This window comes from Phallusia mammillata, chromosome 2 (assembly GCF_965637545.1).
Source record: "Phallusia mammillata chromosome 2, kaPhaMamm4.hap1.1, whole genome shotgun sequence".
Classification (NCBI taxonomy): domain Eukaryota; kingdom Metazoa; phylum Chordata; class Ascidiacea; order Phlebobranchia; family Ascidiidae; genus Phallusia; species Phallusia mammillata.
The window spans coordinates 27,747,197-27,774,847 of NC_137253.1; the positions used below are offsets into that span (position 1 = coordinate 27,747,197).

At 37.2% G+C, this 27,651-nt stretch overlaps 2 protein-coding genes across 3 annotated transcripts in view; one reads left to right on the plus strand and one right to left on the minus strand.

Annotated features, from left to right (window-relative positions):
• The window catches only part of LOC145212620 (uncharacterized), a 16,022-nt gene extending 15,798 nt beyond the window's left edge, over positions 1 to 224 (minus strand). The window contains exon 1 of the mRNA XM_080080801.1: positions 18 to 224. The gene's annotated coding sequence lies outside the window, so the exon portion shown is untranslated. The remainder of the gene's footprint in view (positions 1 to 17) is intronic.
• A 1,084-nt stretch (positions 225 to 1,308) lies between these two features.
• Positions 1,309 to 26,911, plus strand: LOC145213475 (DNA topoisomerase 2-binding protein 1-like). Of its 2 annotated transcripts, none has more exons than XM_080081761.1 (33): positions 1,309 to 1,540; positions 1,872 to 1,977; positions 2,612 to 2,784; positions 3,104 to 3,285; positions 3,663 to 3,856; positions 4,622 to 4,741; positions 5,178 to 5,258; positions 6,380 to 6,476; positions 7,258 to 7,413; positions 7,971 to 8,074; positions 8,407 to 8,581; positions 9,204 to 9,489; positions 10,173 to 10,292; positions 10,832 to 10,997; positions 11,566 to 11,707; positions 12,203 to 12,351; positions 13,177 to 13,346; positions 13,910 to 14,065; positions 14,322 to 14,508; positions 15,480 to 15,586; positions 15,979 to 16,080; positions 16,439 to 16,594; positions 16,690 to 16,766; positions 17,838 to 17,916; positions 18,123 to 18,246; positions 20,753 to 20,892; positions 21,667 to 21,750; positions 22,185 to 22,286; positions 22,494 to 22,623; positions 24,045 to 24,208; positions 24,920 to 25,075; positions 25,678 to 25,894; positions 26,199 to 26,911. In XM_080081761.1, exons 1-33 carry the CDS (start codon positions 1,466 to 1,468, stop codon positions 26,315 to 26,317), a joined length of 4,596 nt encoding a protein of 1,531 aa, XP_079937887.1. In that variant the 5' UTR covers positions 1,309 to 1,465; the 3' UTR covers positions 26,318 to 26,911. The 2 variants fall into 2 exon arrangements, with proteins under 2 accessions (XP_079937887.1, XP_079937888.1); XM_080081762.1 differs by having other exon boundaries at positions 7,261 to 7,413.
• The last annotated feature ends 740 nt before the right edge of the window (positions 26,912 to 27,651 follow it).

Below are 27,651 nucleotides of genomic sequence, written 5' to 3' on the forward strand. Positions count from 1 at the left end.
ACTCCCTACATTCATACCTTTAAAATAAGCCATCACTCGAGCTTCTAGCAACAAGTTGGCTTTGCCAAATTCGCGGTTAATAATTCATAAATAATATCCAAAATCCACCCAAACAATATGCGATGTGCGCTGGCCCTAAAATTCGCCGCTGCCCTGTGAAATTTACATATGTTATTCTCTACAACTATACCTTTAAAATAAAACCGCTAGACATCTTCATCTTTCTTCAAAGTTTTTTTTCAATTGTTTAAATAAACAAAAATTCGTTTTGCAAACAAAAGCTTGATTGGCAAGAATTCGTTCCGCAAGACAATAGTTCTCAAAGAGAATAGAACGTCTTTTGTTTGCTCAGCAAATATATACCATTGTCCTTACGATTACGCTCGAGCCATGATTAAGGAACTTTGACCGACTCGGAGTACGGTGATAAGGAACAATAGTGCCGCGCTCGCCAGGAATCGTATCACGCAGCGAACGAAGAGCCAAGGTGCAAGTAAACAACCTTGACATAGAAAAACAAGTCCAAAACTGACCTAAAAAGGTGAATTTTAGGGCCAGCGCACATCGCATATTGTTTGGGTGGAATTTTTTCGGTTTTGGGTTGTCGGTTATGACTTTTCATTTGCGTATTAGGTGCCGACTCCGATTTGCTAGAAGCTCGAGTGATGGCTTATTTTAAAGGTATAGTTGTAGAGAATAACATATGTAAATTTCACAGGGCAGCGGTGAATTTTAGGGCCAGCGCACACCGCATATTGTTTGGGTGGATTTTGGATATTATTTATGAATTATTAACCGCGAATTTGGCAAAGCCAACTTGTTGCTAGAAGCTCGAGTGATGGCTTATTTTAAAGGTATGAATGTAAGGAGTATCATTTGTCAATTTCAAAGAGCTGCGTTAAATTTTTAAGGCCAGCGCACATCGAATATGATTTTGGTGAATATGGCATATTGTTATTAATATTTGGACACGATTCCGATTTGCTAGAACATTGTGTTTGGGCTTATTTTGAAGCTTGTGTTCAGGAGAAAACTTTGCAATACATTATATGGAGCACCCCTGGCGTTATGACGTTCATATTGTTAAATATTAATTTCAAAATACGCGTATTAATAACTGAAAAATATTTTTTTTTCGAAAGTTTGTGCGCTGAAAAGCTTTAAAAGCGTAGAATATTGTGTGCAAATTTCAGTATCGCATCTTTTTTAGTTTTAGCGTAAAGCGATTGGGCGCTGGCTTCTCTCTGGTGAAAGTTGGACTGGAAGTTAGAAAAAAACAGGTTATTCCTTAATGTTGGCGTTATTCTAAATATATTTTTGACACACTGACATTATATTCTGGATACAGGATACAATCTGACGAACAGCCTTTGTTTGTATTACACTTAAAAATAGTAAAACTTATGAAAAATTTTTTGTTTTGTTTCGTCATCTTCCGATGTAATTCACTTTACCGAAGCTAAAAATGACTTCCAATAATGAAGTAAGGCTTCTGGCCTTATCAGAAGAGGGAAAAGAAAATGTAGATGCTGTCCACAAGGTAACAAACTAACAATTTGATCAAAGATTACTTGATTTTTCCCCAAAACATTTTTCGTTGTTAATTTGCAACCAATCAATCTTTCAAAGAAACACTGTTTAAAACATCAATTTTTTTTGCACAGGGACTCATGTTTGAATCATTTAACATAAACAGAGTTTCTCTATAGAGTTGATTTGATGATCTATTTGACTTTTACAATTCGAGTTTTGCTGGTAACTAAAAAAAAAAAAAAAAAAAAAAAATTAATGCAATATTATTCCAGATTATATTGCAAGCGATGTGATTTGTACAGTAGTCATCAATGTTTACACATTCATATTTTCTCTAGATGTTGACAGAACAAAACTTGCAATGTAATTGGATTGATGCAGCAGATGCTTTGTTTGTGGAGGAGTTAGAGGATGATGTTATTTATGTTGTTGACCCAACTGATGGTATGTCATGTTAAACTCCTTTATATATACATCAGATCAGCTGTTCTCAAATCTTATTTTTGTTTTTCTGTCTTTCACCACTTTAGTTTTTTGTTGTTGTAATTGGAAGTATGCATAATATAAAAGGCACTACTTATTTAAAAACTGGGGGTGCACAATTTTAATCTTTTTATCTTTCTGATGAGTTGTGACTACAGGAAGCAGCACAATAAACTGAGTGCGTTATACTGAGAGTTGGGTATAAAAACTTGCATATATAATAATGCTTAGGTGCTGCGAAATAAGTTGCATCACAATGTTTGCACATGGGTTGTTTTGTATCAAAAATGTATTTAAGCATATTTTTATGTCTTGTATAAAACAATATAAAACAAGTTGTGTTACCCTATTCCCGCTGTATTATTTTTGACATAAAATGGCGAACACAAGGCTTTATCATATAACAATGGTTTGGACAAACTTGTGTTTTATGTGGACTTTGTTCATGTATATTGAAAAAGGCAACACAAGGCAGAAAATAAATAGTAGGGATATCCTTTGCATGTTGTATATGCAATAACACACAGTAAATAATAAGTGTTACATTGTCGTGATTGTACCATGCCTGCATTAAAAGCCTGTTTGCTGTTTTCAGGTAAAGAAGTGGAGCACCTAGTCAAGATTGGGTTTACAGTGATAGGACCACAGTGTGCGATGACTATTCTTAAACACAATAAGCAATTAAAGGGTCACATGAAATACCCAGTGTATAACCTTACTATGATGGGAACGCTTGTTTGTTTTTCCAATATCCAACCCAAAGAAAGGGTATGTAACCCTCCTGTTAAAACTTTTTTGTTTTAGAAGTTTTTGTTAGTTCCTTGCATCATCTATATAATTTTGTCTTCCATGTTGCTCTCTATTTTTGCGGTTTTGTAAATAAATTTATTTATCAAATAGTGTAGTGTTATCAATATAGTCTTTAAACTAACTATCCAATAGGCTAGAAGAGAATCAAAAAAATCCTTTTGCCAGTTTAGCATTGAATTTGCTCTGCAGCTGAGTGTTTAACATAGCCACAGAAATAAGTTTAGTGTTCTGGTATAGTTAATATATATATTTTGCTTGTTTTTCATGTTGTTTTCAGACTGAATTAATGAACAAAGTGGAAAGAATGGGTGGACAAGTCACCTGTCTGCTCAGTCAGGATGCAACCCACCTAGTGGTCAAAGAAGTTGGCTCCGTGAAGTATTTCAGTGCTGCGCATGTAAAGATTCCCATTATGACTGTAGACTGGATTGAGCATTTGTGGAAACATGGTCAATCAAGGTACAATGCTTTTCTGGTTAATGGCCACTCCAATTTACCAAGCTTTTCCCTTGCTAACTAGTATTACCGACTGCTCTATTAGAGACAGATAGACATGTTTTTTTAAGGCCAATAACGATAGTGGTTAACTAGGCTGATAACAGATATTTATATTTGTAAATAAACTAGGCCTAAATTGTATGTATAAATAATTGAAAGCATGTAACAATGCAATTACCGAAAGTCACACCAGTGCATTAAAGCTTTTGAGGTCGATTTGGTCCTTTCGATCAGGGACAGTGCAATGTGTAATGCAAGACACAGTTGGAATTGGTAATATGCTGAATCCCTATGGTGTAATGCTTCTTGTGGCTTACAAAACAAATCTTACTACTCAGGTATATTTCTGCCAAGGATGGAAAATGGGAAGAGTTTAAATGTCCCATTTTTCTTGGATGTTCAGTTTCTGTGACTGGATTTGGGACTACAGAAAGAAGCAGCATTCAAAAACTCATTACAAAGTTTGGTGGCAAGTATAGTGGGTCTATGCAACAAGATGTCACAACTCACTTAATTGTGCACAAACCAGAAGGTAAGTCCTTGCAAGAAGTTTTGAGAAGTTTTTTTTGAGATTTGTCAAAGATGTTTTAAGACCTCATGTGTCTTTGTATTGTTAAAATGTAAATGGTGTTGCTTTTACTCAAATACTTTAACAGTAGGAAGCTATTTTGTATGCTTGATTTTTAAACACTGCAATAAAACACCTAAATTTAAAGAAAGTTTGACTGTACAGTATGGTTGAATGTTGAACATTAGTAGCCAGCAATGCCAAGTCATCTCAAGGGAGTATATTTTCTATGAACATAACAGTTTTGAGTTTAGATTCTATGTTGTATAGTTAATTAAAGTTTTGATTGGAACCACTTTAAATATTTAAGTGACATATATATTTCCCACTCCTACAGTACAGGTTTTCCACTCCAAATAACTCTCACTTAAAAAGGTAGTAAAGACGAAATAGAGCTATTTTGGGGTAATATCTTTTGCAACTTGCTGCACAGTTTTATGCGAAAAACCAGAATATTTCTTACTGAATAAAAGGCTCGGGTTTAAGATTTTGTAGGCAAAGAAGATGAATTTGTAATTATCTGGTTTGCAACAAATGAAATCTTCTGTGTATGAATTTATTTAAAATAATTGAAACATTTGTTCAACGGTTTGTAGCAATGTTGTAATAAATTGAACTACTTTTCACTAATCCAGAAAAAAAGATGAGATTACAACCATTATCTTTGGACACAAGGCTGTTAAACATATGCAAGTTGAGAAATTATATCTCTATATTTCATATTTCCAGGACAAAAGTTTGCCATGGCAAGCAAGTTTGGAGTAAAAGCTGTAAATGTAAAGTGGGTTTATGACAGTGTGGAGAAGGGCTCTTGCCAAAATCATGCAAAATATACAGTCACAGCCCCACGTAAGTCGTGCATGCATTAGTCTGCCAAGTTAACAATGACATTCCGTGCTTCTTACTTATTGCACATACTTATTTGTGTGGACCCATTTGTTTCTGCTTAAAGAAACAATTATGTTGTTAAAGATAGATTTAAAGGTACCCAATTGTAATTAGGTAACAAGTGCGTATCTTTTGAAAATATGGCATTTGATAACCAATAAATGGGATAAAGGTCACTGTTTGTGTTTTGTGAATGGTCCCTATTCCCTTTTTAGTAAATGGTGGCCAAAAATTTTCTTGCATATTGTTTTCTGAAAAATCTTTCTTAAACTTCATGTTGGTAATAATACCAGTGAGTCTGACCAAATGAAAAAAAATGTCAAAAAAACACAATGGCGCAGAAATAAAAGCGAAAACTTAGCCTAAAACTGTAATTTGTTTGTCTTTGGGATTGCAGCTAAAGCTGTAGCTGATGATAGCAGACCTGCCTCATCTACTCCCGAGTCAAGTCGCATCAACACTCGAATACCAAGCATTCGTGAGTAACAACTTTTGCATTTAACATCCAATTCATCCAATTCATCCAAAACTGTGTGTGTGGTATATTACACAATCATGAGTAGGGCAAATATTTTTTGACTTGTCAAAAAAAGTCAAAATTTTGTCACAATTTTTAGAATAGGTCAAAAATTGTCAAAATTGTTTACAAAGTCAAATTTTTTTACAAAGTTAAAATTGTTCACAAACTACATTGTCGTGGTGTTGTAGAGGTTGCACTGCCAGCAAACTATTTGTTTTACACCTTGTAGCCTACTTTATACTGTTGTAATTGGCTCATTGCCCCAATTATTGCGAATCATAAACCATCAACTGAGTGAAACAATTAGGTTGATATGGCGTGATGCTCAACATACCCCAAAACGTGCAAAATTTTGGTAGGTCCCAAGTCATTTTTTTTGTGTGTCTTAGCTGCAGTTTTTTGGCAGTGATTTTTTAATTAGCTCATTTCCTTTTCAGAATAGGTTAGGTCTATGTTCAGATTTTTGCCCTTCTGTTAGACTTTTGCACATTCTTTCGCTCTAGTTAGATTAGCCTAGCCATATTTTAACTTTTTGAACGATAATGCATAATTTAACTACTTGAATTCTTCATAGGTCAAAATTTTGTCAAAAAAAAGTTTTTAAGGTCAAAATTTGTCAAAATTTTCAATTTGTAGGTCAAAATTTTTCGTTTTTTAGGTCAAAAAATAATTGCCCTGATCATGAGTCACCAATGACTCAGTTCAACCAATGCAGACAACAATCAAGTATATATAAAAACAGATTATTTTAATTAAGATACTAAAGCTGCCTGATACTTACGTATGTATCTATATGTGCGTGTGAAAAAGATACACCCTAAATAAATGGTGGATGACTAGCTGTCTTCTTTTAAGCATTTCTTCATATATTGATGTGTTTTATATTTCAAGTTTGACAAGCTTTTCCACTGAATATTTTCTTTACAGTATGCAATAATGTGGAATATGCGATTATCCAGAATTGCTGCACACTGTTTGTTTCTGTAGTACTTTTAAGGATTGCGTATTATTTGCTTGATAAGTCAATCCTCCCATTCTAAACTCAACTCAAAATAATACTGTATTTTTGTATTTTGCAGATGATATGAGCAATATTAGTGTAATGGCTGTCAATGAAACTGTCAGTACAACCATAGCTGACATGTCCAGACTCTCCACAATCCATCCTCTAAACACGTGAGTGCTTGATATGAAATGCTCTGGCCAGCCTGAACCCGAATTATACAAGCCTGCATTCCGGCCCGAACCGGAATCGTTTTTCACCAGCCCGTTTGGCCCGAAAATTTAATACAGGCCTAAAATAAAGAAGACATACAATCGACAATAATAGACAATGCCTGAAACACGAAGTTTATGGGCAGTTGGGCAGTAATTTAAGTCCAGCAACTAGCTATTTACCTCGGTATTTTTTTAATTACTGACACAGAGTGTGAAGTGAGGTCCGAATCAAGGCTGTTTGTTAAAAAATCCTAAGCCCGAACCCGGCCCGACTTACATTTCTGGCTCTGGCCTATTGTACATGTGTTTTGTATCGTTGATTTTAGGAATATACCAGCCAATTATATCGTCACCCATACTCGGCGTTTTAGCAGTTTTCGGCATCGGCCTGTTTTTCATTTAACGACCGATAAACGACACATTTGTAACTAGTTTATTTGTACTGGACGCAACTATTTTTCTGTCGTTTATGGCTTTATGCCTATAGCAAAGCACGACCTTGGAGGAATTGCAATTATGTTCCTATGTGCTACAGTCAATTAAAGTTAGATTTTTTGCCGTTGAAAAGCTATAACTGTGGGCATTTTGCTGGCAATAAAATATCGGCATTCAAAATCGGTTATGGGCCTGCTTTAACTACCGATAATACAATCAGTATAGGTATTTAAAAAATATATCAGTCCATCTCTAGTGGATTTTTCAAGAAAAACATTTTGATCTACATTTTGATTTATTTCAGAAGCACCCAAGTCTCAACGCTCGAAGATTTATGGAAATTTCCAATGACACGTCACTTCGAACAAGTGCTGGACGGTTTGTGTGTTTACGTCACCGGGTTCACAGCGAAAGATCAGGAAAAGTTGAAGAAAGTTTTGAGCCTCAGTGGCGCCACCAGGTGTGCAAAATATTAAGTGTTAAATTCAAATGTTCGATTTTGGTTGTTAGTATTTTTTTGTTTTACGTATTAAGTTACATTGGATAAAAGCATTTATGCCTTTCAATTGAAGGTTCGGGCCGAAACCTAATATTCCGCCGAATAAGGCCTAATCTAAAATCCCCTTTTTTGATTATTGTTTTCACCTGAAATTTGTGTTGTTGATGCAAGTGAACTGGGTTAGGACACTCCAAAATCACTTTCACATTGGGCAAGCTTTACTAAACTACTAATATTGTGCAGAAAACATGACTCGTATTTTTTATAAGCAACAATTAGTTAATTGATGATACTCGCGATATTGAAATGGTAAGCAGTAATTTCATGCGATCAAAAAGTTCGGTTTCGTCCGAATTTTATTCAACCGAAACTTCGTTGCATCGCTAAACAAAACACATAGTGCTGAGGCAGGATTAAAACCAATAACCTTCTGATTACAACTTACTTTTCGATTTAAAATGAACCACCAATAGACATTTATACAAGTTATTTTCACTAATTTCATCTTTCTTTTAAAGATTGAACCAAATGACCCCCAGCGTCACTCACGTGATCATTGGTTCCGCTTCGTTGGTCCCAGAGCAGTTGGTGAGCAACCTTCAGAATGAACTTAAGTCTCATGGTAAGTGGGTTTGTTTAATTACCAGTTGAATTGTTACAACAAATTTTTCAGACAATAGCAATAGGAATTTTATCTAAAATCTCACAAAAATTAGACTAAAAAAATTGTCCAACCAAACTATGATCAAATATAATTACAGACAATATTACAAACAATACCTGTAAAAATATTATTTCTGAAATCATAACTTACAACAGTATAAATTAAACAGAAAAACAGTATCACCAAAATATGATTTAAAAGTTTTTGCATTGCAAAGGACTGGTTTAAACAGCAATAAAACGCTCTTCAGTGTGACGTGGTTATCGATTACGTCACGTTTTACGTCACAGATCGTGAACTGTGGGTGGTTACGTACAAGTGGGTACTAGAATGTATGCTGCAAGTTGAGATGCTCAACGAAGCGGAATATTGGGCGAGTGACGTCATCCCGAAGCCGTCCGGATTCGATCAAACTGTGTCGGATTTGCCGTCAATGGATGACACAACTATAATGCGACGATTCAGGTAAAACTAAAGTTCAAATCGTATTTTTACGACATCACTGTTACATGAACTTTTGAAGATAATACTATTTAGCAGGACTTTGGATCTTATAGGTTTGTTGCGTTTCCAACTCTTTATGATTGACTTTTTAATTTAGGCAGAATTTAAAAAAAAAACAGCTTACTAATACATCCTGGTTTTAAAAAACTTGCTCTGATAGGATTTCTTTCGCTGTTTTCAGAAACACATGTCTTTGAACTCATTTATGGGCCCAGCTCAAGTAAATGGTTTAATGTTTTACTTTAAGATTGACAAAACCAGTTAATCGGGATTCCAATTTACCAAGGGTTTTGTCCCGATTATCCGACTTGCGATTAACTGTTTTTGTCTGTAATTGGGTAAACAAGTCCGACTCCATCTAAATAAAAACGACCCAACTCTGTTCTTTGGTTGGCATGTTGGACAATAACACAAATTGAACTTGCAAAACACGTGGTCATTAACTATTTACCCGAATTTATAAACATATGACAAAAAAACAAGAACAACGTAAAATGACTTCAAAGGTATTTGTGAGCACTTAGCACTGACTACTCAATTAACATCTTGGGTTGGACATTACATATTTCTTATTTTCCTGCAGAAACACGCCACTTCCGCCCGCCACGTCACACGACGTCACTAATGACGTCAGTGACATGCATGACGTATTATCACAGTACATGGCCGTTGGCGGGCGTGAAGAAGAGGGTGACACTTCGTTGATGAAAAACTTCGATCTTGGCGATGAAATGCAGCCGGCGGGTGGCGCTGAAGAGACCTGCGTTGAAGAAGGCAAGGACACCACCCAGTGGATGTTCAGAGGAAAAACTTTCCACGTGGTGGGCTTCAGCGAAGAAGAGAATGACAAATGCGTGGAGGCAATTGAGGTTAAAGCATTCTTTCACTGCCAGTTTTTATTAAAAAACTGTATGGGTTTGGATGGGAGGTTGTTCTTTCTGAGTAGTTTTGGAACAATTGTTATTCGGAGCGGGTTTTCTTAACCCCACCCTTTGTCCTAACACGGATGGTTAGCTTTTAGATTTAGTGGGCCCTTTCGACTTGTTTAACCAACGGTCCAACGTTTCCCCCCAGTCGTGCTATACTCACAGACTGTGAGTCACAGTGCGCCAAACTCACCCTCTTGTGAGCTCCCGTCATGTAACGCTTCATAATACGACGTTTCGTCATGACCCAATTGTGCCCTTCACTGTTTTGCGCTCTATAACGTTTTAACGTTGCGCAGCTATTTTTGGCTTGGTTTTTGGTGTTGTTACGTTTTCTTTCAAAAAGCGAAATGAATCAAGTCAACTACATTGTCAGTCAGGAGACTCCATTTAGGGTATTGAAAGGTTTTCCGTAATTCTGCGACCACCTTATGACATGTATTCTGTTTTCGTTTTTTTACATTTTCGACAATTCTATTTCTGAAAAACAGTCCTAGACCAAAAACGAGTAGCGAAACACTTCCCAAAACCATTTTGCCACTGACGATTGTTTGTACTCATTTTTTAATGCTTTCGAATATTTTACTAATTTCTAGTCATAACCAATAACTTGTTTTATCCAACAGTCATTAGAAGGCCGGATTCTTCCATCGTACAGTAAACGAATTGCCGATTACGCTGTTGTTCCCATAACAGGTTGGCCTGTCGAGAAAACTGTTCAACACATAGTCACCGACTTCTGGGTGGTAAGTAATCTTCTTCCTATTGGCTGTTATTGCCACGTGGTTAAATCAATTCTCGTTGTCTGGAAACTGCGTTTATGCCCTGTGGGAATGCACCAAAATAGTTTTGTTAAAATATATTTGCGTTTGAATCAAGATATGTCTGGTAAATACATGTGACTGTGTTTTTTTTTATATAGCGAGGGTATTTGGGACTTAAAAACGTTTTGAATAGCTTCAGTGGAGTATATATTTAACAAATGCTAAACACGTTTTCTACTTTTAAGATCGATATAGTGGGCTTCGTGTAAGAATATTTTGAAGGCTACGGTTGACTGCACAAAACTCGTTTACAACCAACTTCAAACAGTCAAAGTTGTAAACCAATCAGCACAAATTATACATCCCCAACAAATTCGTATCACAAGTGTAATTTACAGAAATCATGAATCAGTGATATATAAAAATAAATATACATCTTAATGCTACTTCTTGTTAATTAGAACCACGTCATTACTTTCTATTGGATTTTACACTTGTTGAATCTTTTTTTATTGTTCCAGGAATTGTGTATGTCTAACCAGACCTTAGAAGAGCCCTATTGCCATCCTATGTGCACCCCCTTCCTTGTACCGGAGGGGGTGCAACCTCTAGACGATTGTGTCATGGGACTAAGCAGATACCAGGAACCTGAACGGAGTCAACTAGTAGGATTAATATCCGAACTAGGTCGGTTTCTTTGTGACATAGTTTTACATATTTTGTGTGGTCATGTTTTTATAGTTTCTTAATGTCATAATTTTAAATTACGGCTTTGAAACTTATAAACAGTATGTATTTGCTTTTACGAAAAATATTTGTAAATTATGGGTTTGACTAAAAGCCTGACTTCCTGACTGGGCTGACTGGCCTGATTTCGCGTTAGTGTTTTACAATACATTTTCGTACTCCAACCTAACCCTAGCCCAAACCCTAACCCAGCAGTTCTAAATCACCCAAGTCAGGCCATATTTTGTGAAACTTTGACGCCGAATTTATGGATATTTTATGTGTTTTTTGCCAAATGTTGTGGCTTAAGTATTTTAAATCATTTGCAATAGATGAAGTTTTTACATTGCAAATGTAGGTAAACATATGAACAGATCCGTGTATAGTAATATTGACAAAACCGAAAAGATTCATATCACAAATGACATAGCTTTTCCGCAATGCAAATAAACAAATCTGTGAATCTATTGCGACAAAACAAATTTGCGGCATTTGTTTTGACCTGACGTTTTCTTACATGTACGTTTAGGTGGGATGTACCAGGACAACGTAGCGAGAACAGATGTTCCTGGCAGCAACTTGCGCAGAACCACTCACTTGATTGTCGTGTCACCAGAGGGCGACAAATACAAAGGATGCAAGAAGTGGGGAATCCCCTGCATCACTGCCGAGTGCGTACACGTCACGTGACAGTTGGTTCTGTAAAACTTGAATAAGCCCGCGAAGCACTAAATCCAGTAGTCGGATTCAGCCGGTTCGCACCAGTTCTATAGAAATTTTATGAGGTCAGCGAACCAGTTAGCATTACTAGTTACTGTCAATGGACTTTTTGTAACAGAACCGACTGAAAAATATGACTTTTGTAATAGAACCGACTCACAATAACTGGTCAAATTTATTCAAAATAAATAAATAAATACAGACATAGAGTGTAAAGTCCGAATCAAGTCCGTTTTACTGAAGAAACCTAAACCCGAACACGAACCCGGCCCGCCTTACAACTCTGAACCAGCCACACTATCTGCCGTAATTTAGAGACCCTGATTTAACCAATACATAACGCAAATGTGTACATATCTCGATATTTCCCAAATTCTTGCAACCCACTAAGCTTAAAACCATTTTGAGGTTGGTTGAGAAATTCATAAGTTTTCGTTGTTTTGCAGATGGGTGTACGAATGTGCAAGAAAAGGGCGAAAAGTGTCGGAATCCGATTTCAGCGTCGACAAACCAAGACCCCCAACTCCTAATGAAACTATGCAAGTTGACGTCACAAACGCCGATGTGAAGTCTGAAACGACTGATGCACCCGAAGGTTTGTCACATTGGCATTTTTCGTGTTGCAGTTTTTTTAAGAATTGCAAGTTGCTTCATAGACTTTTCAGTAAGGTTGCAAAATGTTTATTGTGCAAACTATGCAGTATATAAGCTATTGCTGCCAGGCATAATATCAAGTTTGTAGAGCTCTTCTGGCAAATGTATTTTTATTCCGACGTTTCGACGTTTTATACAGGTCGTCTTCATCAGGGTAAATAACACTGAATGCGACTAGTACAATGCACGGTAAACAAAGGAAAAAAGAATAAAACGCAAGCACGTCACAACGCAACTTATGCAGTATGTCTGAAAGTAACATTTTGACAACTTTTAAACAAATACGCTTGCTCACATATTTCGAAATATCCCAAAAGGAATGTCAGTCTTCATGTTAAATGATTTCAAGCGTGTTTTTAACTGTGTTATGAGATATACAAGTAGCTTAAAAAAGTAATCAGGTATAATAGCATAGAAATGGTCCCCACAGAATTACGGTGTCGCATTTGAAATCATCTTTCAAACCAAAAAGAAAACATTTTTCCGTTAATAAGCTATTGCTGCCAGACATAGTATCAAGTTTAAAGAGCTCGTCTGGCAAAAGTATTTTTATTCCGGCGTTTCGGCGTCCTATACAGGTCGTCTTCATCAGGGTAAATAACACTGAATGCGACTAGTACAGTGCACGGTAAACAAAGGAAAAAAAAGAATAAAACGCATGCACGTCACATTTTTACGTGAAATCTGTGTTTCCTTATTACAGTGAAAAAGGATTACGCTACAAATGCTGTCTTATTTTTTTAATGTATCTCATATTAATGTGTAGAGCCGAGGGAACCGAACAAGTCTTACGATCCCGAGTTCCCGCCCATACCACGCCCCCCGAACCCGCAAATGGAGAAGATCCGGAAAAGGCTTGCAGCAAAACGACTTTCTGAGGAAGAAGAAGCAAGAAAAGCGGCGATGAAGAGAGCAGAGACACCGTTAAGAGAAAAGGTGAAACACGGTTTGAGAATTTAACCCTGGGATAGTTCATTTTATTAGCATAGTTCTCTCTTAGATCTGCAGTTGTCGTGGGTTCGAATCCCACATAATACATAGGTATGTTTTACGCCGAAACTGCATTAAACCACGACGCTGTAAATGTCTAATTTCAAATTCCAATAAACTATGGTTCTAGAATCACCCATTTGAAACGGGCAGTGTATTTCTTAAATATCACGTCGTATTTATTCCATTGCGGTTTATAACGTTTATTAATCCTTCAGTTTGTGCGTTTTACGATGGAGACCGGTTCACATTTTTAATAACATTCCGAAAATTGTTCGAACGCGCTGAATTTAAACGCAATTTGCCTTTTTTTTTCATGCAAACAATACTTACTAATTTTACAACATCAACATGTGGCTCAGGGTCGAATAAATAAATGCGTTAATAAGCAAATTACTTAACAAAACTACAGTCTTGATTTTCACCTTTTTATTGCTCGCGTACATGTGAAAAATAAATGACTTGTCGATTGAAGTTTCATCCATTTCAAAAGTTGTGTTTCTTGTTAGGTTCTCAGGTTAAACGTTGAGACTCCAAGCAAGTGGATGGGCAGAGATTGTAACCCCCATATTTCGTTTGACCTCGATGAAGTTTTCGAGATGCTGAAAACTCCTGTAAGGACCCAACAGGAGATGAGGGAAGCCATAGAGAACAATCCCGAAACTGTAAGTTTATGTGAGTTGGTACCTTGTTTAAACGGCTTTATCCAATAAATTTAGGTATAAAATTTAACACTTCATTACTAATTATAGTACGCAAGCCGAAAAACAGCCTTTTAACGCAATACAGAATGACATGTGAAAGTTAAATTTTCGAAACCTGTTGTTTAACAATTGACCCTAATAATATTTTAAATAGTATTCTGCTAACCCTTATGTCTGCTTGTTTTGGTTGACTCGATCATTTTGTAATTTCCATCAGCCTTTAAGTGAGTTCGTGGAAAGGTTTCTTGCCGAAAATCTACGAAATGCTCCAGAGATCGGACAAATTGTCAGCAATCTCGACTCTCAGTTACGTCGGGCCGCTGCTCAAGATGAAGGCATCCATAAAGTTGCAACGAAGAAGGAAAATAACTCCAGTGCTGATGAAACGAAACTTAACGGCAACGGTGAGTGCTTGTACTTTAAACTCACAAAACAATAAGCTATCCCAGTGGTTCTCAAACTTTTTTTTGTTGCGACGCCTCTGGAATAGTTTTCTGGTCTCGCGACGCACCAGCAAAAAAAAGTTAATGAGAAAACTTATTATTAAAGTTGTGTTTATCGATACAACCACCAAAAGCCACGAAACGGAACTATTCTGCGACGCCCTTGGAAAATTGAAACGACGCACCAGGGCGTCGCGACGCACAGTTTGAGAACTACTGAGCTAGCCCGTTGCTTGATGGGTAAAGACTATAATGATCACTTATGTCTATTGATTAAAGTTCTTAAAAAACATTAAGTCGTATGATGATGAAAATCACAGCCCAAATAGACGTAAAAACACATGCTTTTATATTCAAATGTTTCGGCAAATGCTCATGCCATCATCAGTGATATGAAGGCTACATCAGTTACACCCGTGTATATACCAGCCGTTATTTTCATCATCGAACTTATGAACAGATTTAGTGTCTAGTGTTTTGTTAAGTCGTTTGTTGTTACGATTGTGAGATATATATTTCTCTTTGACAGCATTATTGGTGTCTTATTTAAGTGGAAAGATACTGATGATATATATTTAGAAATTTTTTACATCCCCAAATTTTTTTCTTCTGTTTTGTTATTTAGGAAAAATTGCTTGTATATGAAACTTTTAAACGATAAATTTTAGCAAAGAATTGGTACTACAAATTATCTCAAGTTTTAGCCCAATAGGTTTTGACTTGTTTTGTCATCATTAAATTGAATAGAAAATTTTTATTTCAGAAAAACAACTTGGTATGCTTATTTTCATTTACTAACTCTTTGCTTACTGCAAGCTGAATTCATGCATTGAAAAGATTTTTTTTAAAACATGGCATGCTTTTTTTATTTCCTAACCAAGTTGATTAATTTGCTTACTGGAAGCTAAATTCTTTGTTTTTGTGTTCTTCAGCTTTGGTTGACGAAACTGTAATCAGAACAACTTTGCCGAGTGAAAACTCACAGACGGACATTGAAAACAGCAAACCCCTTCAGGGTGTAGTCGTTTATGTGTGTAAGGTATGGGAAAGTTATTTTAAAATTGTTTTATGAGACAAACATGTATTCATAAGAAAAATCTAGCCTGCGGTGGGATAAAAGTCTTTCTGGGGCTCTCGCTCTACCACCTGAGCTACACAGGCTCAGTGGTGAATCCGCCGAAAGTCAAATCACAAGCACCGCTGCCTGCCTTGTATGCTGCACATGTCAGCTTCGTAGTGGGGGATCGCCAGATTGACTAGTAATTAGTTAAATCGATCAGCCCTAAAGCGTCCATGCAGATCAGCGATCACGCCACACTTATATTTAAATCCAAGTACGCCCGGCCCAAACGTTTTTAATTGGCCTTGCGTACTATGATTATTCCAATTTGGTGATGTTTGAACAAGCTATAGGACTTCTTTATTTCGCAGAAATTGTCGAAGCAGCGTATGGAGCTTAGCGCCACCGTGCGGGAGTTGGGTGGCGAGTTCAGATGGACTTACGACGCAGCGTGTACTCATTTCATTTTTCAGGTACCTTGTTATACTTCTTAAATCGACTTTAGAATGCCTTTTTCAACGCAAATCGGGTTAAAATCGAGTAGTTTGTCTGACCAGTCACCAGTAAGCAAACCTACTACTCGTGCAACTCGAATAGGTGACTCGACTGGAAATTTTTGGTATCTAGGTTTTCGTTTTGAACGCTGAATAATTTGTTTGGATTTCAAATAATAGTCGAGTGTATTTTGAACTGTCCAAAATCTGTGGTTTTTAGAAGTACCCAACTTATATAATAAAGAAGAAGTGAATTGGTCTAAGTTTCAGTCTATCGACTGCTTTTTTTCGGCAACAACTTTGCGAATATGTTTCTTTTCTATTTGAAAATCATCAGGGCAAGCAGAACGACACCAACCGGGAATTCAGGAGTGCACGGACAGACGAAAAACGCATCGTATCACCACACTGGGTCACCGTCTGCGCCGAGACTATGACACGCGCTGACGAAAGCAGTTTTCCTCACGTTTATGACCCAAACAAGTCCATACAGGTGTGTTCCATAAAAACAGTGATTTTAAGTTGCAAATGTTTAGCGCCCCTGGTGGTGTATAAGATTTCGATGGCAATCTTTTGCTTGTTTTTCAGATGAAGCGAACCAGTCCGCAAAAGTCTCGCAAAAGGTCTGACAGGAGCATGAACAAGTCGAAATTGGAACTAAGCAAGTAGGTTGTTTGAAACGATAAAAAGATAGCATCTATTATACCAGGGCTACTCAAACTTTCTTGCGCTTCGACCCCATTTTTAAACAGAAATTTCTACGCGACCCCTTGATGGGTATAGCCCAGTGGTGCACAACCTTTTCGCTATGACGGCCGCATCGCAGCTATTTATTTTACCAACGGCCGCCAATTGCCTGCTTGCTTGTGTTTTAAAATTACTGATGTAAAGAAATACTTATATTATATGTATATATATACCATCTAATGGCGCCTAAAAAGCCTAAATTAGTTTCTAACTTGATATACAGATTGTCAGTCTTAGCTTTTATGACGTATATTGTGACGCTTGTGGTATCTGCTTTTTTGCATTGTTTGCACACAATAGGCACAAAAAAGTGGGCGCATATGGCTACTAGGCTGATAATACTTTTTAAGTTCCACAAAATGTGTTTAGAGTAGTTTGAAAATCAAACTATTTGGCAAAAGAGTTTGTATTTGTGTCACGGTCGCCAGTACATACATTTTAATAAACATGTTCACAGCTGAACAAACTCGTCTCTTGTGCACCGCTGGCATAGACTATACAGCACGGAAATGACGTTTAAACAATAAATTTACGCACGTATAGCATTTATTGTGACAATACCTGAATGACATAATAACGCACGATGTTTCGCGACCCCAATTGGGGTCGCCACCCACAGTTTGAGAAGCCCTGTATTATACAGTGAACCTCGGGTAATCCGGCTCCATTTGGGCCAAAAAATATGTCCGGATTGGGCGAAGATCCGAATTACCCGAGGTCGATTAGTTTAAGTCCTACCACATTACAAATCGTTTGTGGATAAGTTTTTTTAGAAATAGGACAAAAATCCGGATTAACTGAAGTCTATTATACTACATTTCGATCTTTGCATTGTCATAGTAATAATAAAAATTTGAACAGATTCACTAGTTTGTGTCGTTTTTTGTGGAACATTACACACATAAAAACAAAAAAATGTTGACTTTTTAACGCTTGTTCTGTCCAGTTGCATTTGTTAGTTTTATTTTATCGCGCTCTACTTATTTTAGAATCGACACGACGGTTGACCAATCATCTCTTGGCACGTCATCAATGGATCTGGAGTTAGCAAACCTGCCATCAGCCATGGTAAGAAAAGTTAAAACAGCTAAATAAAAATATAATTACTTGGCTTAGCTCCCTAAAACGTCCCTTGTTGAATTTTATTTAAAAAAATGAAATTAATTTGAAACATCCATCTTGTATGTGTTTTAAGCGCGTTATTTTTTTGTATTTTAGACGCAATCAGTGCTGGATTTTAGTTTTGGTCAAAATTGTAATTTTATTATTTTTAGTTCGAGCCACCACAGCGTGTTGAGGATTCGCAAGAAGCGAGAGATAATCTGAGGAAAACTTTGGAAAACATTATGTCTTCCACCACTGGGGTTGCTAGAGAGCAGCCTGCCCAACGACTCAGCTGTAGGTTTTGTCTATTTCAAGATTTTCTATACGATTTTTCTAATTATTTGGAATCAAATCATTATTAGATGCTACTCTCAGTGAGATCCGGATTAACCGATGTCGATTAGTTAAAGCAGGGGTGTGCAACCTGCGGCCCGCAGGCCAAATGCGGCCCGCGAAGAAAAATTGTGCGGCCCGCGGAGAAATGCCAATTTTGAAACTGAATTCAACTTGTTATCTACGCCTATGACGTAACAACGCTCTATCGGAATAGCTTGTGTGAAGCGAACAAAGCAATTCACAAAGCATTCAATTGCTAAGCAGTGAGCATTTCTGAATCTAGTACACTGACTCATTGTAAATTGTTTTTGTCTGTAATGGCAAACTCTGTAGCAAATTTGCAGAATGCAAAAAAGAGAAAGGTAGAGGAAGAGAAACGCATGTTTCAGACGAGATGGACCTTTGAGTATTTCTTCATTGAAAATTCAGATAAAAGGCCTTTATGTCTTATTTGCAATCAAACTGTTAATGTTGCTAAAGAGTAAAACGTTAAACGACACTATGAGACAAAGCAGAAGGACAAAACAGAAAGATGAAAGCGAAGCAAATGCAGGAAGAATTAAAAAGCCAGCGTTCGAGGATTCAAACAATAAATAGCGATAACGAAAAAGCAATCCGATGTAGTTACTTGATTGCACAGAGAATAGCTCAAATTTTGTGAAGCAGTGTCTTATCGATGTAGCAAAAGAAATGTGCCCTAATCTGAAGAGCGAGTTTGAGAAAATAAGTCTGTCACGGCGGACGATAGCGAGGCGTGTCGATGATCTTGCGTTTGATATCAGTGAGACTCTTAGGGATAAAGTGAAGAACTTTATTTCGTGGAGTTTTGCTATCGATGAAAGTACAGACCAGAAGGATACTGCACAGTTGGCCATATTTCTAAAAGGAGTGGACAAAGAGTTAAACGAAACCGAAGAGCTTCTGTCGCTACAGTCAATAAAGGGCACGACTACTGGTGCTGATATCTTTACTGAAGTATTCGATGCTCTTGGCAAATTTGGACTTGACTTGTCCAACTTATGCGGAATCGCAACTGATGGTGCTCGATCCATGTCCGGAACTGGCATTGGATTTGTAGGTCTCTTAAAGTCTGCCTTGAGGGAGAGAAAAATCGATGACGATATTGCAATTTTTCATTGTATTATTCACCAGCAAAACCTGTGTGCAAAATCCTTAAAATTCAAACACGTCTTGAGCCGGGTAATTAAGGCAGTAAATTTCATTCGAGCACGCGGGCTCAACCATCGTCAGTTTCAAAAATTTCTGGATGACCTCAACAAGACACATCAAGATCTAGTGTACTTTTCTGAAGTCCGTTGGTTAAGCAAGGGCTGCATGTTGCGCCGATTTTACGAACTGCGGAAAGAAGTCGCGATTTTTTTTGAAACTTAAAGGGCACCCAATAGATGAAATGGAAGACGAAAATTGGTTATGCGATCTAGGTTTCTTAGTTGATATAACAACGCATCTAAATGAACTTAATACAAGACTCCAGCGAAAAAGCCAGTATGCAAATGAAATGTATGGTCACATAAAAGGTTTCATGAACAAATTACGACTGTGGAAAGCTCACATACAGACAGGAAATCTTTTCCACTTTCCAACTTTAAGAAACTGTGGAATGCATCCCGAGAAAAAAACTGAATTTGCAGACCAACTTGAAAAATTGTTGTGTGAATTTTTGAATCGTTTTAAGGACTTCAAATCTCATGAACATCTGTTCGATATATTCTCTTCGCCATTCAACACAGACGTTGACAAAGCACCAGTTGATATCCAACTTGAACTGATTGATCTCCAAGAGAATACTGATTTGAAAGCAAAGTACCTGGAAATGAATCTTGGCGATTTTTACCGAAAACATCTCAACCCGGATAACTTTCCACATTTAAACAAATTTATGGCTTCAAAAATGGCCCTTTTCGGCTCAACGTATTTGTGCGAAAAATTTTTCTCGAAAATGGGCGTGATGAAATCCCCCTATCGATCGGCTTTGACAGACGAACACTTGGAAAACGGACTTCGAATTGCGAGCACATCCATTAAAACAAATTTGGAAAAAGTCGTCGGGAAAAGAAGCCAGCTGCAAATTTCTCACTGAATTCGTGTAATGTGGGTGTGACAATAAATTTGAATAGCAGTTTTCTTCAGTAATTTATGCGTCTTAACTTGATGTTTTTGCAAAGAGATAACCCCTAATAATGCCATCAGATTAATAACGAAAAGAAACTAGATTAGTGCCTGCAACTGCTAGAAAGCCTAGGCTATGTTAAACGAACATGCGGCCCGCGGTTTCTTCCAGTTTTTCATTTCTGGCCCTCCTGTAATAAAGGTTGCACACCCCTGAGTTAAAGCCTCAACACATTACAAACCTTTCTACCTCGAGTTTTGTCCGAATTAAGCGAAGATTCGGATTAACCGAATCTCGTTCAACCGATGTTTACTGTACTTCATTTTACTCCAGGCAGCCGTACTGGCAATTTCTCTTCCCCCGCCAACGCTCCACAGCGCCGCGCAGTGGTCACTCCTGTAAACCCGATGGCGAAAAAAAATTCACCGAACTCAGCTGAGAGCGACAAGCCAGAATCGTCACAAGATGTTCAGGTATCAGTAAACATTAGCAACACACAAGATGAGCCGTGTACCTGTTTGACACTGCTATACTGGACAATACAATTAGAATTAGGTCTGCCATGTATTCTTTTCTCTTTTTTGAGGGTATGTCCTTATTTGGTCAAAAACCAAGTAGTCCATAAGAATAATAAAAAAAATCATACATATATATTTTTGGAATTTCATGTTTTCACTCGATATACCTCCAGACGAAAAAGTCTTTTATAACGTTTTTCCTATGGATTTGTATCAGCTCAAGATGCCAGTTAGGTGAAATATATACATATTCTTTGTAAATTCATGGATGGATTCTGTCATACTTGGAAGATATTTTTCCATTCTCAGTCATCTTAACGTGACGATACTAATTGATTGTGTGGAATTCGTCGAATATCTTAAACTTATCTTGTCACAAAAAGTAACTTTTAATAATTTTCATCCAAATTTTTTTTGCGTCCTCTGTTTGGTGATGAAAATATGGTAGGCCTTTTTATAGGTAATATTAATTTGCACTTACAGACAGGGCCGATCACCTTAACAAGCGTTGTTTAAAAGTTTTTTATTTAATTTTTGCCTTAGAACGAACATCTTTTCAAAGTTATTTTTCTGCATATTTTATGTTCATAACAAAAATTTCTCTTATGTTTCGTCCACCAGGTTGCATCTTTAATATAGTTCTTTAAATACCAGCTTCTTCACTAAAGAAAGTAGTAATTTGTATAGTTTTTTTTACCAAAACTAGACTAAACAAATCTATCTTATAAGGTTGTATGGGATGATCCTATTCGCCGAGAGGAAATGGAAAGACTAAAAAAAGTCGAAGATTCGTCCAATCAGACGCCAGTTAGGGTGGGTGTGTCGTTAACAGTTTTTCAGAAATTTTTTTCGTTATCTGGCAACGGACAATAAAAAACTATTTTAAACTAAACCAACTTGTAAAATTGTAATTGCTTTATTCAAATAGAATAACATAAACAGGTTATTGATAAATATAACTACAAAGTGTTTAGCATAAGCGAGTCACGTAAGTCACCTTAACAATAAGAGTAGTATACAGGGTGAGTGAAAGGTCAACTTACTTGCCACATGTACAAAATTATGTTTTGCACAAATAAACACAAATAAATTTTGGGAACCAATTTACAATTTTAAATCGCAACCACGTAACTTGGTATTAAATAGGAAAGGCCAACTACTTTTTCGGTTTTCGTTGCCTAATGTGCTTAAATGAAGCATTAAGGCCAGAGTTTGCTTTATGAAATGCGTACTTTTGTCCTGTGTAGGCTCCGTCAAATACTTCGAATTCCACAACGACTCCCAATACACCGACCATTAATCAAAGCAAAAGTGTTGACGAATCTATTCCTCTTGCGCAAAACTCTAGGGTAAGTTTCCACAGCCTGAAAGTATGTTCTCATTTATTTTTAAATATATGCCAGTTTTTTAATTTTTCCGAAACACTTATGGCAATGATATTGCCTTTTTCTTAAACGTATAAAATCAGAGCCCATTTTTTTAATCCATTTAAACACACATCAGTGCAGCTAAGGACAAAAACATTGGCCGTAATCCTAGTGTCTTTATTTCTTCAGCAAAACACTTCAATTACCGATCCAAACAGACTGTCACAGATTTTACGTGAAGGAAGAGTCCCAGCTTTTCTTGTGTCATCAGTAACACCTGAACAGAAAGCTGATTACGCTGCAGTCATAGAAAGCCTAGGTATTTCAATATTTAAATTATATTGCTATGGTGAAAAACAGCTGGCTAGGATGCCCATGCTTGCTTGCTTAACTTGAGTACGTTTGCGGTGAGATTTGAACCGCGGGCCTGGAAGCTTTTTGTATTAGAAAACTTAAGTGGGATTAAATTGCGTAGGCCACTATTGGCGTTTGGGATAAATTGAGTTAAATTTTTTTGACAGCTGGTCATCTACTGCAGGGCTTCTCAGACTTTCTTGCTCTGCGGCCCCATTTTAGAAAAGAAATTTCCGCGCGACCCCTTGATGACTATATACGTGAAGGATGTTTAAACAATAAATTTACGCACGTATACCATTTATGTGACAATAACATAATAACACATGACTCCAATTTGGGTCGCGGCCCACAGTTTGAGAAGCCCTGATCTAATGAATTAAAAACCTACCGTTGTATAGGTATGTAAAAAAGTTTGTATTTCCAAACTGTTCTTATTTTTGTAACGGAGCGTCAAAACTTAATAATTTTAGGCCGAATGCTTGCAATACCTATGATGAAAAATGAAATATTGTTTAAATTCGGGTACAAAGCGCTGTTGCAATTGTCAGTTGTTGCGTAACAATAGCCTGTGTTACGTAAAGCGAGTGGTTACCCAATAAACTGTCATATATTTTTGCATTCGTTGTATAATGTTCAGCAAATCGCATTTCGTAATAAAATAAGTTTACACTAATACGATTTATTTACCAAAATCGTTTGAAAATGAATTTAGGAAAGCGGAATTTCTGATTTAAACCAGTGTTTTTGAATACCAAAACATGTGTCGAATCTAAATAATTAATTCATATTTTACGTAACAAATCAAAATAAAAAATACAGTAAACCGCGGTTAAACCGGATTCGGTTAATCCATATCTTCGCCCAATTCGGCCAAAACTTGAGTTACAAATGATTTATAATGTGGTAAGACTTACACTAATCGACATCGGTTAATCCGGATCTTCGCCTAATCTGGACGTATTTTAGGGTAGAGCTACTAACACCATACGTTACGCCTGATCCAAAAGTGCTTAATTTTCGATAGGTGGCGTAAAGAGCTGAATTATTTATTTAGCGGCTATAAATGGGTTGGGTTGGGAAATATTTACATAAAACTTTTACATTAGTAACTAATTTTTTGGGTTAGTTTTATTGAATTTTAAGTGCTAATACCTTACCCCAACCCTAATAGCCCTAACCGTTAGCATTTTTTGAGATATACCGTTTTGAAATTTAAGCACTTTTGGATCAGGCGTAACGTATGGTGTTAGTAGCTCTACCGTATTTTAGGGTCCAAACGGGTCCGGATTAACCGAGGTTTACTGCGCATCAAATTTTTGCCTCATTGTTTCAAATCTGCAAGAACAGCCTTTTGAACCGAATTTAATTATTTTCTTGACGAAGGGGGGATTTACCTAGACCGCGACTACTTCGACCCCTCCTGTACACATCTGATTATGAAGCGACCAGTTCGCAACGAGAAGTACCTTGCTTCTCTTAGCTCGGGCAAATGGATACTGAGCACAAGTTACATTGAAGCTTGTAAAGAGGCCGGATCCTTCGTCAAGGTAAATAGCCCCTAATCCCATCAAACTGTTTTAAAAGGAAACCTATTTTAAAGCTTAATGTTGTTTGAGGTGGTTCAAACGATCTCCTATAATACCGAGTGCACGGTACCGATCATCTCTATTTTACATGCTTGGTGCTTTTGTAAGTTATGAATAAAGTCTCTTTAATTTTAATAAACTAATAATTCACAATAAACCGTAGTACACCAGGCCCATTACTGGCGTTATAACGCACCAAACCGGTCTCCCAAGCATTCCCATATGGCAAGGCACAGGCTAGAAAATATAGCCTGCGGTGGGATTTGAACCCACGTCTAGAGTCTTTTCGGGACTCGCGCTCTGCCAACTGAGCTACACAGGCTCAGTGGTGAACCTGTCAAAAGTCGAATCACAAGCACTGTTGCCTATTCTTTGTCCTCACCTCATCTGCGATACAGGTTACATAATAAACCATACATAAGCTGTTGTTGCCTGATGTACCAACGAATATTGCTCTTCTAGCAGTTTTTCCCATACGGGACGCGCTCATCAGGATAATGACATATTTTGAACGATGGAGTTCTTTAGAAGAACTTTGTGTTCCATGTGCTATTATCTTGATGAAGGCGTCCCATTTGGACGTCGAAACATCGGTTATTTACAATAAAAAATGCTGGAGGAGCAATACTCGTGTACATGTAATGAACCGTATTCTTTGTGTCGCTTTTGCAGGAAGAACCACACGAATACGGGAACCCGTCTGCTCGATGGAGTTCATTATCTGAAACCGAGGAACTTTTGGTCGCCTCCGCTTACCGCTGGAGGTCGCGCTTGAACGAGAAACGAGCAAGTAACGAAGAAGTGGAAGGAGCATTCGTAAAGTGGAGGGTACAAATCTTTAATAATTCTGGTTTGAACAAGTTAAGCAACTCGTAGATATATACACCGGCTTGAAAGCAGGGTTGCAGACTCTCAAGTCAGAGTCATGGGGAGTCGATTTTTTTACGAGTTGTTGAATTGTTCTTTTTTATCCTACTACTGAGTCCATGTTTGTAAGCGGGCCCGAAATTGAAGCCCTAAGCCTGGCCTAAACCCGACTCGCTTTTAAGAAGCTTGTTTTGTTTTGTAAGTTTGATTGAAAGGCCTATAAATGAACAAGACATACATAACCGTTTTAAAACTGATTTTTTTTCAATAAAAACACTTAATTTAGTTTATCATCGTAGGGATGCACGGGAAAAATATGTTTGGAAGCATTTAGCCTGAAAACTATACGGCCCGGTAACAAGCTTCTCACGGACCAGCGGTTGCCGACCACTTGTTTAAACAGCACGCTGGCTTTGTCCAGCGACTAGCTACTTATCTGGATGTTTATTTCTTTCCATTAAAACTGCTTACCATGTAATAGCATTATGTGCCATGCGGTACCATGCGGCGTTATGTACCACCTTAATTATGGTATGCGTTTAACCGGAATGCTTGCCTTTTAGGTAGTAATGCATGTGAGTGAGCGACACGGTGCTGGATTCGTGCGACTTTTACAGAGCGGAGGTGGTAAGGTGCTCTCTCGCGCCCTCCCCTATCACGGACCGATTGGTGACGTCACACACGCCATTATTGACGTGAACCGTGTGAAACAACTTCCGGGTTCCGAACTCGAGGCCTTGGTACGCGCCAACGTACATTGTTGTGTACCAGAGTATATAGGTAAGCATTATGAAGCCAAGGGTAGCCGAACATATTTTTTTTACAATTTTAGTATATTTTATGTTGTATCGTTTACTAAGGTTTGTGTAGCAGTTGGTTTTATTTGAAAAAGAACAACATTGTCATAAAAGTTGCGTAAAATGTATAGTTTTTAATGGAACCTACAGTTATTCACTTTTTGTTGAAGTTTGGGCCAAGTTCATCCAGTTCTGTGCCGTTAGAAGGTTGCAATACCTCAATTTTTTAGTCATTTTTTGTGTCGATTGTTGTTTCTTATTTAAATACTTACAATGCTTTGGTCCAGCCGATTTTCTGATGAAAGACCCGCAACCAGACCCGGAGATGTTTTATCTGCCTCAAGCAAAAGCGATTCTTGAATCAGTTCGAATGGAAGCGCCCAGCAAGCGACTACGACTACTTTGAGCCTTCCGAAATCATTGATAATGTGTACAATTCCTTACATAAAGGCAAACGTAAAAATTAGGATTGAGCAACTTTATGAATTCAATTATTCAACTGATTTTGAAGAGTTTATTTAAGACAGGAATTAAGCCTACGTAATCACTGCTTTATTTTTCATAGAATGCTACAGTGTTGAAAGAGTTTTCTTTAACCCATTTTGCACGCAAATGCATTTTAGGGCAAAATCGCGTGTTCTCTTAACCCGTTAACTGGCTACAAACGGGTCAAATAAACTACTGGCATACAACTTACAGAACTTTTGCTGATCGCAAAACTAGCTTTAAAGCCATTCAAACAATATTGGCTGTGTGTATGTGCTTAGTGTCTTTGAAGTATATTTCAGCATCTAAAAATCTATTTATCACTAAAGTGCGGATGAATCCATTAAATCTGGTGTGTTGGTTGATGACGGTGTCTCGCTTTGGAAAATTCGTGGGCTGTGAAAGTTTCCATTTGTTGTAATGCGTTTAATTTCTCTCTCGTATTTATTTTTTCTCTTCTGTATACGCGTTTTTCTGTGATTTAAATTAATAAACCCTTTTCTCTGCAGTCGAATCATATTCTGCTAAAATGTAGTCAGTTTTATAACAGCTTCACTGTTAGCCAGCCACTGGTGAAGCCAATTTGGGCAGTCACTTTTCGTAAAAACTGTCTTATTCTGAGCAGTGACTCTCAACTCGTTTCAGGCCATATACCACTATTTTAATTAGAAGTATATCATGGCCCACATCGTCAAGTAAGGATGAAAAAGCACCCACAACAAGCTTAGTGGTTTGAATTTTGAAATATATTGCTTTAAAACATAAATTCAATATTGATTCGAAACAATATGGTACTGAATATTCAATAAGTGTGCAACTATTTCCAGTTTACAATAAAACATAATGGCTATCGGATGGACTATATGTTGTTTAAAAAGGTCATCATGGACTACCATTTGAGTATACTTACCACTGGTTTTGAGCATCAACAGTTTTTCGAACAGGTAAGCATAATTAATCACGAACCAGAGGTTTTGGCATGATGAAATTGCAATCAATTAGACCTGTGCGCAAGCTACTATAAAAAAATCAAGTCAAGTAAAAATTTTATTTGCATTGTCACTAAATCATCACAGTTCCATTGTTGGACAGTTGAGTGAACAGCAAGGCAATCTTTATCTAACTTTTAAGAAAACATAGTAGGAGTACAAGAAGGAGGGTTGTTGACATCAGAATTTTGCATACCAGCTCAAAAAGGTCGAAATTTAGATTTTGGACACTAAAAATTTGTTGGGTGATTGTTGTTGTCTCTAT